The following is a 13,979-nucleotide window of genomic DNA, read 5'->3' as shown; positions in this document are numbered from 1 at the left end:
CAGTACTTACACAAGGCTAAAAGTAATTCTGACGTCGCATTAGCTAGCTGACGTTAACTAGCAAATATACATTCATTAGAATTTGTTTAGAATGCTAGCCAAATCAAAAACAGCAACCTAGCTGCTGGGGCCCACTAATTTTAAGGTTACACATTTGCTGTACGGATTTGGTAAAGCTAAATTAGATAGCCCATTACCTTGGGCAGTTCAGCGTGACGTTTGCGAAAAAACAGTCCACTGACTACCAATAAGAAAATTTTTAGACCATAAGAACGCTCTTCTAACCAATGAGAACGCTGTCTGTAACACAGCTGTGGCGCCACGTTTCCTGAGAGCGGCGGTCGACTACTCCAACTGGCGGGAGATTTTATTTGAAAACCCTACTGCTTGGGACGAGTAAGTCTTGACAAAGATATGGAACCGAATGAAACGTCAAGTGATTAAATGTTATTACTTTGACCTAGTTCTAAGGTTAGTAAGGAACTCTCGCAGTTAGCTGGCTATTTTCGACGGAATAGTCTGCTAGTAATAATAGTAGCTGTAGTAGCTAGGTTAGCAATTTCGGCACTCAATAGTCAAGTAACAGGTACTTCTTAAGTAAGTGAACAGTGGCATGGTAGCTGCAGTAGTCTATCGCAATCGTCGGTGAATGTTTAAGTTCGACGACGCGTGTAATTATTTTTGGCTTTCCGGTGGGTAGTCACTAACGTTAGATCGCAATCAACTTTCCATAGAGGTCGGTAAGTATCGTCCTTGTATCGAAGGAACCTGTCATTGTAACAATTCCCCATTGATTTTGTAAGCTACTTGCAGCAATTGAAGATTAATAAATGCCTGCTTATAATGGCTTGAAATTATTCATCTAAGTGTAACTAATATACGAGTAATCGCAAACAGACATGAGGGCTGTCGTGGAGCGCCTCGTTTTCCTGTCTGGGGGAGAGGACCGCAGAGAGCTGCAGAATTACGTCTCCTCCTTGCCAGAGGACGAGGTGAGCAACACTGTATTCCGCTGTGCAACACTATGCTACTACCCCATGCTGTGTTGTCATCCTTTGAAAATCGGCATGGTGTCTCAGAATGCTCCAGATTGTAACTTGCCTTTGGATTCTCTCCCAGCTGACAGCACTCATCACACACAGTGCCATAAAGGGAAAGGATGTCGGGGCTGTGATCAAAGCCATACTAAAAGGTAGGTTTGTGAGAGGTTTAGTGTAATATCCATCATGGTGGTGTGATGCAGTTAGATGAGGTGTGTCTGCTGTGTGCTTACAGGTTCCCCACCCACTACACCAGAGGGCGTGGCTTGCAGAGTGCTCCTGTACAAGCACTGTATCCCACTCTGCGAATCTGGAGACCTGCAACCGGAGGTGGCCTCTGACATAATCGGCTTGCTTATGATGGAGGTGAGAGCAGTCTTCTTCCTAGCAGTGTCTGTGAGTCTGTCTCGGCTCTCTGTCAGAGTCTGACAGTACCCAACTGCCTGTTTCTGTGAGTTTAGAGCAGGGTCTCTGAGGCTGTTCTCCTGTGCATTTTCCACATGCAGACTCACGCGCTGCCTGGGCCCGCTCTGGCTCAGTTAGCCTCTGTGTTTGTGGAAGCCATCAAAGCGGGGTCCATGGGCAGCGGGAAATCTCTGGAGCTGTTTCCCACCGTTCTCACAGCCCTGTCTGCAACAGAGAAGCTGGCATATGCCAAAGGTACAAATCCGCAGTGCATTCCAAGAGGTTTCCTATGGGAAATATAAAATCTAATGTGAGAAATATAAGTCTGTGTGTAAATGGGCCTGCTGAGCATATGGAAGAGCTTTGATTGGCTCTTCACTAACTCTCTTCAGGAGAACTAAGCGGGGATGAATACAGGAAACAGTTAATCAACAGTCTGTGCTCCTGCAGGTCAGTACATCTCAGCCTGTCCTCACACACTCACACACACACACACTCACACTCATACTCGCACACATGCATGCGTGTGCGCACACACATTCCGGTGTGTTCACTTGCTATTAACCTTCCTGTTTTGTTCTTGCAGGTGGGACCCTCAGTGCGTGACCCATCTCACTTCTATGTTCAGGTATGTATTATTCTTTATTCGTGTGCTGTGGCTGTATAAACCAACTGTGCCGGCTTCATTTTCACCTGTGTGTTGTGCAGGGATGTGCCTCTGTCCAAGGAGGAGCTGCAGTTTGTGGTGGAAAAAGTTCTAAGGATGTGCAACAAACTAGACCTGCAGGAAATCCCTCCCCTGGCCTATCAGCTCCTTCTCCTGACAGCCAAGGTGTGTGTTTGCATGCATTACCCCGGTAAGCAGTCTGGCTAAATTGTGAACTCGCTTTATGAAACTGAAAATCGTGAGTTTATCCAAAACATTTCGACAAACAAACGGGTTAGTGAGTTAGCCATGTATGTGAAACAGGGCCCAGGAGGGTATTTCACAAAGCAGGATTACTGAGTTAGCTGGACAACTCTGCTGAGTAAAACCCTGAACAGCTCTTTTTAGTTCAGTCCATGTTTCAGATTTGGGAGGGTTCTGGGTTTTTATCAAACCAAATCAGTAATCCTGCTTCATGAACAGGGCCCAGGATTACTGAGTTCGCTGGATAGTGGCATTAAGTAAAACCTGGAACCCTCCCAAATCTGGAACATGGACTGTTAAAAGAGCTGTTCCAGGTTTTACTTGGTACAGTTATCCAGCTAATTTAGTAATCCTGTTTTGTGAAATAGCCCCCAGGAGTATGTGGGTGAGTATGTGCATGTTTTCTAGGCAAACGCGAGTGTGTGAACGCATGTTTGTGTGTTTATGTAAGTAGGTGAGTGAATGTGCATGCAAAAGCTGCATTCTCTTTAATGTGGTATGTATGTGTAAAAGGCTTTATTGTAATCAATGTGTTTCTGTCTCTAGGGTTGTAAGAAGCTGGTGCTGGACGGTCTTGTGAATTTCTTTAATGAACAGGACCAGCGAGTGTCTGAAGAAGCAAAGCACAGCGAGTGAGTGGTCTCGTTGATCGGTCAGTGTTTTCTGCCTCTTTACTGATAGGCCAGTGCACGATTAGTCTGTGCTGATTGCAGTGGCAGTGCTGGATTCGGTTGGTCTCATCAACTCAAAAATTCAGAATAAAATAGCTTGTGATTGTATATATTACGTGTTTGCATTTAGGTGGTCATCAGCAAGGGGTAAGTTTATCAAGTGAATGCACATTGTGTGTCTACGTTGCAGTGGCTTGGGGGTGCAGTCTGCTGATTGGTGTGTGTGTCTGTCTTAAAGTGGTCTGGATGTCGAGGTGCAGTCCGTGCCTCAGGACCAGCTGCGGCATGTAGAGGGAACGACCATCTTGCATGTGGTATTCGCTGTGCGACTGGACCACGAACTGGGCAAAGAGCTACTCAAGAGCGTCAAGGTCTTTCTCACTTACATTCATAGTTGTCGCTGTTTAAGGAGTGAAAAGTTTCAGCATTTCAGAATGTTTAGCATCTTTAATGGGCACTAATTGGTGCTTACACTTTTTTTAATGCTTTGTTATGTTGATAATGTGGGTGTGGTCTGTCTGCAGGCGGGGCAGGGTGAGTTGGGTGGGGGCTTATGTCCCTTTAGTATTGCCCTCCTGCTGTCTGTGGCCCGGATTCAACGCTATGAGGAGCAGGTCAGTCCCTCTGCATTGTGGGCACAGCCAGGTTTATTCTGTGTGTTATAACACCCGGATAGTCACATTTGTGTATTGTTTAGTAGAGCTGTATATGTGTGGAGTACTTTATGTTGTAGTACTTTCTGTGCTGTGTTTATTGTGTGTGTTATGGTGTATATTGTGGGGTTGAGTGTATTGCAGTGTGTGTATTGTAGTGTGTGTTATGATGTATTAGGTCATTGTGTATTGTTTATGATGTATATGGGTGAGTTACTTTATGTTGTGTACTTTTGTGGCGTTAGTTTATTGTGTGTGTTATGATGTATATTATGGCGTTGAGTGTGTATTGTGGTGTGTGTTATGATGTATATTGTGGCGTTGAGTGTGTATTGTAGTGTGTGTTATGGTGTATATTATGGCATTGAGTGTGTATTGTAGTGTGTGTTATGATGTATATTGTGGCGTTGAGTGTGTATTGTAGTGTGCGTATTGAGGCTGCGGTGCTCTGTCTGGCAGGTGTTTGAGCTCCTGAAAGCTGCAGTGATGAGGAGTCTGAAGGATGAGCAGGTGCAGTCTGGCTCCATGTTCGTGCAGGGCCTATTCCCGCAGAGCCGGGGAGTCACACACATGATCCTGGACACCGTCAGGAACAGGTGAGAGCTCCGGCCCCCGGCCCCCATCTTTAGGCAGGGCTCAGAGGCAGAGGTGTGATCTGACCAGGACGTGTTGCCATTGCAGCGTGTTCGGCTGGGACCACGTCACACAGGGTCTGGTGCAGCTGGGGTTCATTCTCATGGACTCCTTCGGACCCAAGCCAGGGCCTTTCGGCAAGACCTCCGAGGGCCAGACGGGCGTGGCCAAGACCCCTGCCCAGCAGGCGTGCCAGCTGGGAAGACTCATTCTCCTGGAGAGCTTCAAGGTATCACAGGAGTTCAGGAAAACAGAGTCCCTAACGCCCGTTATACCCACAGCACACGGTTTAGGAGGAAACGACGTTCATTGACTGTACAAAGTGTTGCTTATCTGTTTCTGCAGTTGCACGAGCCAATCAGAATCGAGATTCTGGAGCAAGTCCTGACCAGACTAGTGACAAAGATGGCCTGTCCTGTGTCCCATTTCATAGGTACATAAAGCAGCTTGTCCCTGTCTCCCCCCTCCCCCCACAGGTAAGCACAGGGATCTCATGTAACTCTGCTTCTTCTGTTCTCAGACCTGTTCTCAGACATCGCTGTGTCAGCTCCCATGATCCTCCTGGAGTCATCCTCCAAGGTGATGGAGACCTTTGACCATTTGCCGTACCTGCCCCTCTGCACAGTGGAGGGTCTGCTACAGGCTGTGCAGGTAAATTAAGCACTCAGATGTTCCCAACACCTGTACCATAACCCTACTATACATCTGTACTTAAACCTATACCGTAATACTGTACCTGTGCACTCGTATTTTTACACCTATACCATAACCCTGTATCTGTACACCTGTACTTCACACCGATACCATAACCCTGTATCTGTACACCTGTACCCTCACACCGATACCATAACCCTGTATCTGTACACCTGTACTTCACACCGATACCATAACCCTGTATCTGTACACCTGTACTTCACACCGATACCATAACCCTGTATCTGTACACCTGTACCCTCACACCGATACCATAACCCTGTATCTGTACACCTGTACTTCACACCGATACCATAATCCTGTACCTGTACCCTTACTTTACACGATACCATAACCCTGTATCTGTACACCTGTACTTCACACCGATACCATAACCCTGCATCTGTACACCTGTACTTTACACCGATACCATAACCCTGCATCTGTACACCTGTACTTTACACCGATACCATAATCCTGTCTGTTACACCTGTACATAAACCTGCTGTACCACAGAACTGTATTGCATACCTGTGCATCGCCCCATACTGCTGTCCTTCTCTCTGCAGCCCTTGCTGAGAGTCAGTGTGTCCCTGAGGGACGCCTTGATCCTGGTGCTGAGAAAGGCCGTGTTCTCCAGGTACACCCTCTTCTCTCCTCTGCACTCCCCTTCTCTTCTCCTCCACACGGCTCCTCCTTTCAGCAGAAGTCATTTCATTTCTAGATTACCCAGGAAGGAATAAAACTGGATAACGAAGGTCCCATAAATGTAAAACACAGTGTGTACAAAAGTGTGTAGATTAGAGACTGGCCCAAATGGAGCAGCGCGTGCTCTTGTGGGTGCTGGGATGAGTGATTGTGCTCGTCCTGCCTCCTCGCAGTCAGCTGGATGGACGCAAAGCCGCAGTGGCTGGATTCCTGCTGCTGCTCAAGAACTTCAAAGTCCTGGGAAGTGTGGCCTGCAGCCAAGCCAGCCAGACGGTGTCAGCCAGCCAGGTGCAGCGTGTAGCTCCTCCCCCTCTCTCTTAGCCCACCCCCTCTCAACTGTGTGTGTGTGTTCGTGTGCACGCACACGCGTGTGTGTCAGGTGGTGATGACATTATTTGTGTGCACGCACGTGCGTGTGTGCGTGCATGTGGATGATCTTTGTGTGCCCACGCGCGTGTCACAGGTGCAGGTGGATGTCCATTCGCGGTATAACTCCGCTGCCAATGAGTCTCTGTGCCTGGAGATCCTGGGCAGCCTGCGGCGCAGTCTGGGACAGCAAGCTGACGTGAGAGGCCTGCTCTACCAGGTACTGCCTGCGTGTGATAGGAGAGTGATGGGAGAGTAATGGAAGTGTGATGGAGGTGTGATGAAGGAGATGCCAGTGCTGAGAGGGGCCTGTGAAGCTAATCGGGCTCTCCACATTAGAACAAATCTGCCTGTTAATAGAGCAAGGCAGTGTAGGTGAAAATCGGTTCGGTAAATTTAGCCCTGATCCTAGATACTAGAAATAACTTTGTTTTTGTTCCTACTTTAGAAGCTGAGGCACTCGGGCTGTTAGAGAGCAGGTTTTTCACAGCGCTGCTAATGTTCTCTAGGCTGAAGGTGAAGGGGGTCTAGAGGGGCTGAATGGCCTGTATCTAATGTTCTGATGTTCCCCTGTTTGTCCCAGGGTTTCCACGGTGTCCTTTGCCGCAACTCCCAGCTGGCCAGCTCCATTCTGCAGACTCTGCTCTCACAGGTGTGTGTTTGTGTGTGTCTGTGTGTGTGTGTCCATAATATCAGAACAATTGCTAAGCTGGGTCAGGTTCACGGGGTTTTCAGCTGAGCGCCTTCGTGTCACTGTACCGTTAGGAGATGCTACGATTTAATCTAGAGTCAAATGCATCCTAGATTGTCCATAATTTTGTTGAATGTGTGAAAAAGAAATGTGTGTGTGTGTGTGTGTGTACAGCTGAGACGATACTACGAGCCAGAGCAGGACCTGTTGCCGCCGGTGAAGCTGGAGAGGTGCATCAGCGCTCAGGGAGAGAGCGTCTTCCTGCAGGAGCCCCTGGTACAGCCCCTACTGAGCATCACGCCATCGCTGTGCGTGTGCGTGTGTGTGTGTGCGTGTGTGTGTGTGCCTGTGCGCGTGTGCATGGCTAGACAATTCACACATGTACATGCTTGTGGAATATATGATTGAGTACAATATTGATTAGTCTCACTCAAATTAAAAGACAGTTTGAGGAAAAAGCCCTTAAAGCTACTTACTCATTTCAGTATGGCTCCGTGCTTAGCAACACTGGCTAACATCTGCTCTGGTTTGGTGGATTTGCTGGAAGTGATGTCCATAAGCAGCAGTCTGCAGCATAGCTTTCAGTCTTACACCTTCTGTTTAAAAACAAAATAACAGGTTGTGCTCGGTTTAGTCACCTTGAACACGACATTGACATGGTTCACTCGGTTATAATCCAGAAACTAGGCAGACTAGCAGTATTAGCCAGACTGTACCACAGTGGCTGGATAATAGCTTACACTTCAATTACAACCAGTTGCTTCAGATGTACACAGTGTAAAGACCAGTGTCCGCTTGTGTACTTGCACGTATTGGTATTTATTGGTGTTGCTGTGTGTTCTGCAGGCCCGGCTGCTGAGCTGCACGGTGCACTGCTCGCTGTGGTACCAGGACCTGCAGCAGCGTGCGCGGTCTGCCACTGACGGAAACGAGGATGAGGAGGAGGGCGGGGTCCAGGAGGAGCTGCAGGATGTTCTCGACAGCATCACCAGGCGCATGATGAAGAGCGAGCTGGAAGACTTTGAGCTGGTAACGTGTTTTTTTTATTTTATTTTATTTTTTACTTTTTGCAGTGGTCTGTCCGTCTCTCCCTCCTGCAGTGCTCTCTCTCTCTTTCTCTCACCTGCGTTCTGAGTTCTGTGCTTCTTTCTCTCTCTTATCTCTGAGTCTCCTGACATCAGTCTCTCTGGCCTCCACAGGACAAATCTGCTGACTTCTCATCCTCCAGTGTTGGGGTGAAGAACAACATCTACGCTGGGCTGGTGCTGGGGGTGTATGAAGTTCTGATTGAGTACAACTTCATTAAAGCCAACTACAGGTACCCTGTATGCCATCCCCTTTCTTTGGCACACCTCTGTCTTTTATACATGTCCTTTTCTCTGTGACATGCCCACTCTCTCATACATGTCCTTTTCTCTCTCTGACATGCCCACTCTCTCATACATGTCACTTTCTCTTTCTGACACTCCCACTCTCTCATACATGTCACTTTCTCTTTCTGACACGCCCCCTCTCTCATACATGTCACTTCATCTCTGTGACACGCCCCCTTTCTCTGATGCAGTAAGAACTGCTTTGAGGACGTGCTTCAGCTCTTCGCCCGCTGGCACAAGCTGTCTGACATCCTGAAGGAGAAGTCCAGCAAGAGCAAGTCTCCCTGCAGCCAGACAGGCAGCCTGCTCTCTCTGGGCTGTGTGTCCACACTGCTCACCGCCCTTTTCAGGTGTGTGTGCACGCGTGTGCAGCCAATAGCAATGCAAGAATTGTGCGTAGATTAGCATATTACATCAATGTGTCACCTGAGCATGTTGATTGGTTTCACACGTCAAAAACGAAGGTGTCAGCATGTCAAGTTTGGAAGCGTTAAAATTTGACATGTTGACACCTTCATTCTATTCGTCTAAAAATATGCAGTGTTTACATATGCCTGTTTGCACTGCAATTTTTACTGTGTCAACAGGTGAGAGATACAGTAAGAGATGAGATGTAATTTTTTAGACATTTTGGTGCCGTTGGCTTTCCATAGTAAACGTGCATGTGTGCGTGCGTGTGTGTGTGAGAGAGTGTGTGTGTTACTGCCGGAGGTGAACAGCCGTGTTTGCGTATCAGAGACAGCACGCAGAGCCGAGAGGAGAGCCTGTGTGTGTGTGTTAGTGTGTGTGTGTGTGTGTTAGTGCGTGTGAGAGTGCGTGTGTGTCCTTGGGCATGCGTGACAGCTGTGTGTTTGCGTATCAGAGACAACACGCTGAGCCGAGAGGAGAGCCTGTGTGTGCTGCGCTCCAGCGCAGAGTTCCAGCGATACGCCGTCAGTGTGGCCGTGCAGAAAATCCAGCAGCTGCAGGAGACGGGAAGCAAGGACAGCGCAGAGAGGGAGAGCACTGACCGCACCTTCCGCCACCTCTGTGACATCACCAGGTCAGGCTCTCTGTAGGCTCTATGACATCACCGGGTCAGGCTGCATGAAATCATAAGGTTAGGCTGTATGAAATAACAAGGTAAGGCTGAATGACATCACTAGGTCAGGTTGTATGACATCACTGTCAGGCTGCATGAAATCAAAAAGTCAGGCTGTAAGACATTAGGTAAACCTGTATGACATCACCAGATGAATCTATGTTACTATCACTAGATCAGGCAGTGTGACATCACCAGGTCAGGCTTTGTGACATGCTGATAGGCTGTTGTCACGGTTACAGTGCTCTGATGTGGAGGTACAGCAGGATCCCGGCTGCTCTGGAGGAGGCGGGTCAGGGGGCCTGTCGGAGCACCTCTCTGCTGTGCTTGGATGGCCTGCTGAAGGTGTTCAGCTTCGTGCTGCAGCGACACCCTGCCCGCACCAAGCACTTCCTGTGCGCTGTCGGTGAGATGATCAGCTCCGCCTCATTGTGGGGAAACCACCAGCAAGCATGCAACTCTATGCATGTAATTCTGCAGGCAGGACACTCAAGTGTGCTACTCTATAATTACATGGGATCAGCCTTGGGGAACACTACCCAGTAGTGTCCATTTGCCTGTTGGTCTCCTCTGTATTCTCTGCATGTAATGTAAAAATAAAGTTTCCTCTCAGCCAGTTCTCTTTTAATGCCGTTAGATGTCTCTGAGGAAGAGGAGCAAGACGTAGCGGGCTCCAGTGTGATGAAGAACATCGCTTTCTACATCCGCCAGTTCCAGGTACTGCCAGTCCCCAGGCTGAGCGTGTTGCTTTGTTCTCACCCCTGGTTTTGACCCCATGTCTCTCGTTTGGACGCAGAGGGCTCTGGTGTCCCAGCTCAGCGGAGCCGAAGACGACTTCAACAGCAAGGAGGCCCAGCTACTGCTCAGCATCCTGGGAGTGCTCACTGGCCAACTGGAGCCCTCATCAGCACAGGTAAAGCACTGAGCCCTCAACAGCACAGATAAAGCACTAGAACATTCATCAGCACAGGTAAAGCAGTAGAGGCCTCATCAACACAGGTAAAGCACTGAGCTCTCAGCAGCATAGATACAGCACTAGAACCCTCAGCAGCACAGGTAAAGCACTAGGGCCCTCAACAGCACAGATAAAGTACTAGAACATTCATCAGCACAGGTAAAACACTGGAGCTCTCAGTAGCACAGGTAAAGCACTGGAGCTCTCAGCAGCACAGGTAAAGCACTGAGCTCTCAGCAGCACAGGTACAGCACTAGAGCTGTCATCAGCACAGGTAAAGCACTGAGCCCTCAGTAGCACAGGTAAAGCACTAGGGCCCTCAGTAGCACAGGTAAAGCACTGAGCCCTCAGTAGCACAGGTAAAGCACTAGGGCCCTCAGTAGCACAGGTAAGGCACTAGAGCTCTAATCAGCACAGGTAAAGCACTCAGCCCTCAGTAGCACAGGTAGAGCATTAGAGCAGCTGTTAGCTCTAGGCATGTACTGTTAAATCTCAGGACTTTCAAAGATCAAGTTCACAATCCTTAAATACAGTCAGGGCAAGTAACCCAGGAAGATATACAGTAGAAGTCACTGTGCAAATCCCTGTCCTACATGCTCTCCTGACCCTGTTCCTTTTGGCAGTTTGTTCAGATGATCACCTGGACTGTTAAAATTAGCAAGGAGACCGGTTTGGGTGAGTAGAGTTAATATGTACCGAATTATTAAAGATTACTGGTGGACCTGGACAGGTTACTTCAGGTGCATTCCCCCGAGCTTGGTTCAGGGCACTGAACACACATTATTTCTTAAGATAATTTGTACACAAAAACAGAATGAATTATCTGCTAGTTGGAATTCTGCCATCCACCCACCCTTACACATAGTATTGCTACTCCCAAAATCTTGAGGAAATGTATTCATGAAGTGTTTCGCAGTATGACTGGTAGTCTGGATCAGGTTTCCCAGTTTTTACCCTAATCTGGTCAATTATGGAGCTGAAAGCCCAAACTGATCCAGGCTCAGGCCTGCCTGCTGGCCCTGTGTGACGTGTTTCCCATAAGGCCCATTAAAATCAGCCAGGTCAGGTGCCCAGAGAGCACACTGGTTACAAAGAAAAATATCCGAATGCTGACGAGGTAAAGTTAGAGAACGGGTGTGAAACACAGGTGGTGGTGGGTGTATTTATTTTATAAATTACCGCCAGTAATTTAATACATCTTTAAATGCGACACATTAATTGATTTTGTTTTCTACCTGTTGTGTGCCATTAAAAAAATATACCATGCTGTCAAGCCGTGTGATAGCGGGGCGGGGTTAGTGCACAGGTTTGATTGACAGGTTTTTTTATCCCACCCCCTAGAGGACGTGGCTTTCTGTAAGGCACTGCTGTCTCTGCTGTTCCGGCTGCATGCTCTGTATAAGAGCCCCGTGACTGTGCTGTGGGAGCTCTGCCAGGACATCCACGGAGAGCTGGGGGACATTGATCAGGTATGGACTGAAGCCCTCTAACACTGACACTGTCCCTTCTAACACTGACACTCATACCTCTCACATCAACATTCCCCTCTAATACAAACACTTCCCTCTAACAACAGCACTCCTCTCCAACACTTAACACCCTCTCCTCTAACACTAGCATTGTCCCCTGCAACACTAAACACTGTTCGCTCTAATACAAACACCCTCTAACACTTAACACTGTACCCTCTAACACTAAGGCTTTCTCCCTCTAACACCAACACTTGTGCTGCAGTTTAGCTGTCCTCTTATCCCCACACAGGATGTGGAAGTGGAGAAGCAGTCTCACTTCGCCATAGTGAACCTGAAGACTGCCCCGCCCACTGCGGTGAGTGCTCCGCCCCTCATGGCCCAGGACGAGATCAGGATTGGATCAGTGCTGACCATGTCCTGGGACAGATCAGCAGTGATCCGTCTCTACCATGTTGCTCCAGATCCTGGTTCTGACGCAAGTGGGTCGGATCCTGGACGAGGTCGACTGGCTGATCGCTAAGAAGAAGGGGCAGCTGGGAACGGAGCAAGGGAACTCGGGTAGGCCACGCCCTCCGTGTGCGTGCGTGCGTGTGCACGTTGCAGTGGGTGATGTTTGGGGTGTGTCTGGTATACAGTTAAAGTGCACGTGATGATGCATGTCATTAGGGGATGTGTATGACCGCTGTTGGAGGAATATGTGAGTGACGGCTCATGGGGTGTACAGAGGGGGCCACACAGGTGGGGGCGCAGCAGGACCCCGTGGAGAAGGCGGTGACGTTGCAGATGGGGACGCTGCTGACCGCGCTGAACGAGCTGGTTCAGACCGCCCTGCCCCCCGGACCCTGCACCATCACCCTGCTGAGGACGCTGGGCCACACCTACACCATCCTCACCACCCTCATCAAATACGTGAGTCCCTGCCCTGTCCCGGCCAGTAGGCCCACAGTGGGCAGCGCCTAGGCTGTGCTGAGGTGGGTGGGACTAAAGGTGAACCCAGTAACCTGTTAACCTCTGCCTCTCCACAGTACATCCAGCGCTCCTCCACCCAGGCTGCCGGCCTTCCTTCCCGGATCGAGAAACTGGTTCGTTTCTCTGCTGCTGTAAAATGTGCAATCACCTGCCCCACCCCCTCCACACACCTGCCCTGTCCCCTCCACACACCTGCCCTGTCCCCTCTGCACACCTTCCCCGCCCCCTCCGCACACCTTACACTCCGACCTCTGTTTGTTCAGGTGAAGCTGTCTGGGTCCCACCTCACGCCACAGTGCTACTCCTTCATCACCTACGTACAGGTAAGACCTGGTCTTCTCACTCGGGGACACTCAGTTAGCGTTGCCTGTATTTAGCAGCAAGTCCTCACTTTCTGAAGAGCGCTCGGCTGATTGATGACGCTGTTTCTGACAGAGCGAGGACCCGACTGCAGGCGGAGAGAAGAAGAAAAAGAAGAAGGAAGAAGGAGTGGCTGCTGCTTCGGTATGGAACATCCTGTGCTATTAAACGCCATGGGTAAATTAGGGGTGCACTAAGGCCATATATTCTTCATTCATTTCCCCTGATGGCATATACTCTGGGTCACTCCCAGTGTGGATTCCTACAGTGTGTGCTTCTATGGTAGTGGCTGTCTTAACAAGTGGTCAAAATCCTCCCACATCCTTCTGGGGGGTGGAGCTTAGGCCTATGTCATATCACAAAAATCCACGTGTGTTACAGTAACCAGGTGTATGGTAACGGACCTAACACTGAGCCACATTCACCCCAACTTCAAAGATACAGTTGAATACATAGCGAAATAAAAAGACGAACAGAGCTTATTACGCAGCTAGGCAGGGAGCTGCAGTGTATCTGTCCTAAAGAAGCAGAAAGCATATACACAAGCACAGTGCAGGGTCTCACCAGGCAGCTAGGGTGCAGATCCAAAACTTGGTGGAAACGGTCCTCTCTTCAAACTCTGGCCACCAATCCCTCACAGATGTTTCAAAATGGGAATTGGGGGAAATCACTGACTGCCTGTGGCAACCTGCACTCTTTCCCAAAATAGATTTCTATAACTACGCAGAAATAACACGTAGGCTGCAGCAGGCAATCTAACAAGCACGCTGTAGAGAATGTGGTAAGCGCAGAGTTCACCATGTCATCAGGAGCAGCACACGGCAGACACAGCAAAGCGAGGCACAAAGCAGGGGAGACGGGAATGCAGCACCTGTTAAACACAAAGGGCTGTTTCCCCTGCAGGCTAAAGTTCTTCGTGAGTCCAGGGCCATTCCCAGTTTGATCTTCAGTATTGAACAGTACGAGAAATTTCTCATCGTCCTCTCTAAGAAGTCCAAG

At 49.0% G+C, this 13,979-nt stretch overlaps 1 protein-coding gene across 6 annotated transcripts in view; it reads left to right on the top strand.

Moving 5' to 3' along the window:
- Nucleotides 1–281: 281 nt before the first annotated feature.
- fanci (FA complementation group I) overlaps nucleotides 282–13,979 on the top strand; it is a 14,654-nt gene continuing 956 nt past the window's right edge. Inside the window, exons 1-37 of one of the 6 annotated variants that reach the window (XM_064312721.1) lie at nucleotides 282–400; nucleotides 701–740; nucleotides 898–992; nucleotides 1,120–1,192; nucleotides 1,276–1,406; nucleotides 1,547–1,700; nucleotides 1,838–1,895; nucleotides 2,032–2,073; nucleotides 2,154–2,277; nucleotides 2,902–2,987; nucleotides 3,265–3,397; nucleotides 3,551–3,640; nucleotides 4,139–4,275; nucleotides 4,361–4,541; nucleotides 4,658–4,745; nucleotides 4,833–4,963; nucleotides 5,575–5,645; nucleotides 5,887–6,001; nucleotides 6,177–6,299; nucleotides 6,663–6,731; nucleotides 6,945–7,046; nucleotides 7,617–7,799; nucleotides 7,970–8,088; nucleotides 8,335–8,493; nucleotides 9,006–9,185; nucleotides 9,467–9,630; nucleotides 9,862–9,941; nucleotides 10,021–10,137; nucleotides 10,803–10,854; nucleotides 11,521–11,648; nucleotides 11,941–12,006; nucleotides 12,113–12,209; nucleotides 12,376–12,560; nucleotides 12,677–12,733; nucleotides 12,884–12,943; nucleotides 13,056–13,124; nucleotides 13,884–13,979. In XM_064312721.1, the coding sequence (XP_064168791.1) occupies nucleotides 900–992; nucleotides 1,120–1,192; nucleotides 1,276–1,406; nucleotides 1,547–1,700; nucleotides 1,838–1,895; nucleotides 2,032–2,073; nucleotides 2,154–2,277; nucleotides 2,902–2,987; nucleotides 3,265–3,397; nucleotides 3,551–3,640; nucleotides 4,139–4,275; nucleotides 4,361–4,541; nucleotides 4,658–4,745; nucleotides 4,833–4,963; nucleotides 5,575–5,645; nucleotides 5,887–6,001; nucleotides 6,177–6,299; nucleotides 6,663–6,731; nucleotides 6,945–7,046; nucleotides 7,617–7,799; nucleotides 7,970–8,088; nucleotides 8,335–8,493; nucleotides 9,006–9,185; nucleotides 9,467–9,630; nucleotides 9,862–9,941; nucleotides 10,021–10,137; nucleotides 10,803–10,854; nucleotides 11,521–11,648; nucleotides 11,941–12,006; nucleotides 12,113–12,209; nucleotides 12,376–12,560; nucleotides 12,677–12,733; nucleotides 12,884–12,943; nucleotides 13,056–13,124; nucleotides 13,884–13,979 (3,813 nt within the window). In that variant the 5' untranslated portion in view covers nucleotides 282–400; nucleotides 701–740; nucleotides 898–899. The other 5 variants (XM_064312724.1, XM_064312722.1, XM_064312725.1 and 2 more) reach the window with 5 other exon arrangements.

Source organism: Anguilla rostrata, chromosome 16 (genome assembly GCF_018555375.3).
Source record: "Anguilla rostrata isolate EN2019 chromosome 16, ASM1855537v3, whole genome shotgun sequence".
NCBI lineage: Eukaryota > Metazoa > Chordata > Actinopteri > Anguilliformes > Anguillidae > Anguilla > Anguilla rostrata.
The sequence above is the reverse complement of the archived record's forward strand: the minus strand, read 5'-3'. Positions and strand labels throughout refer to the sequence as shown.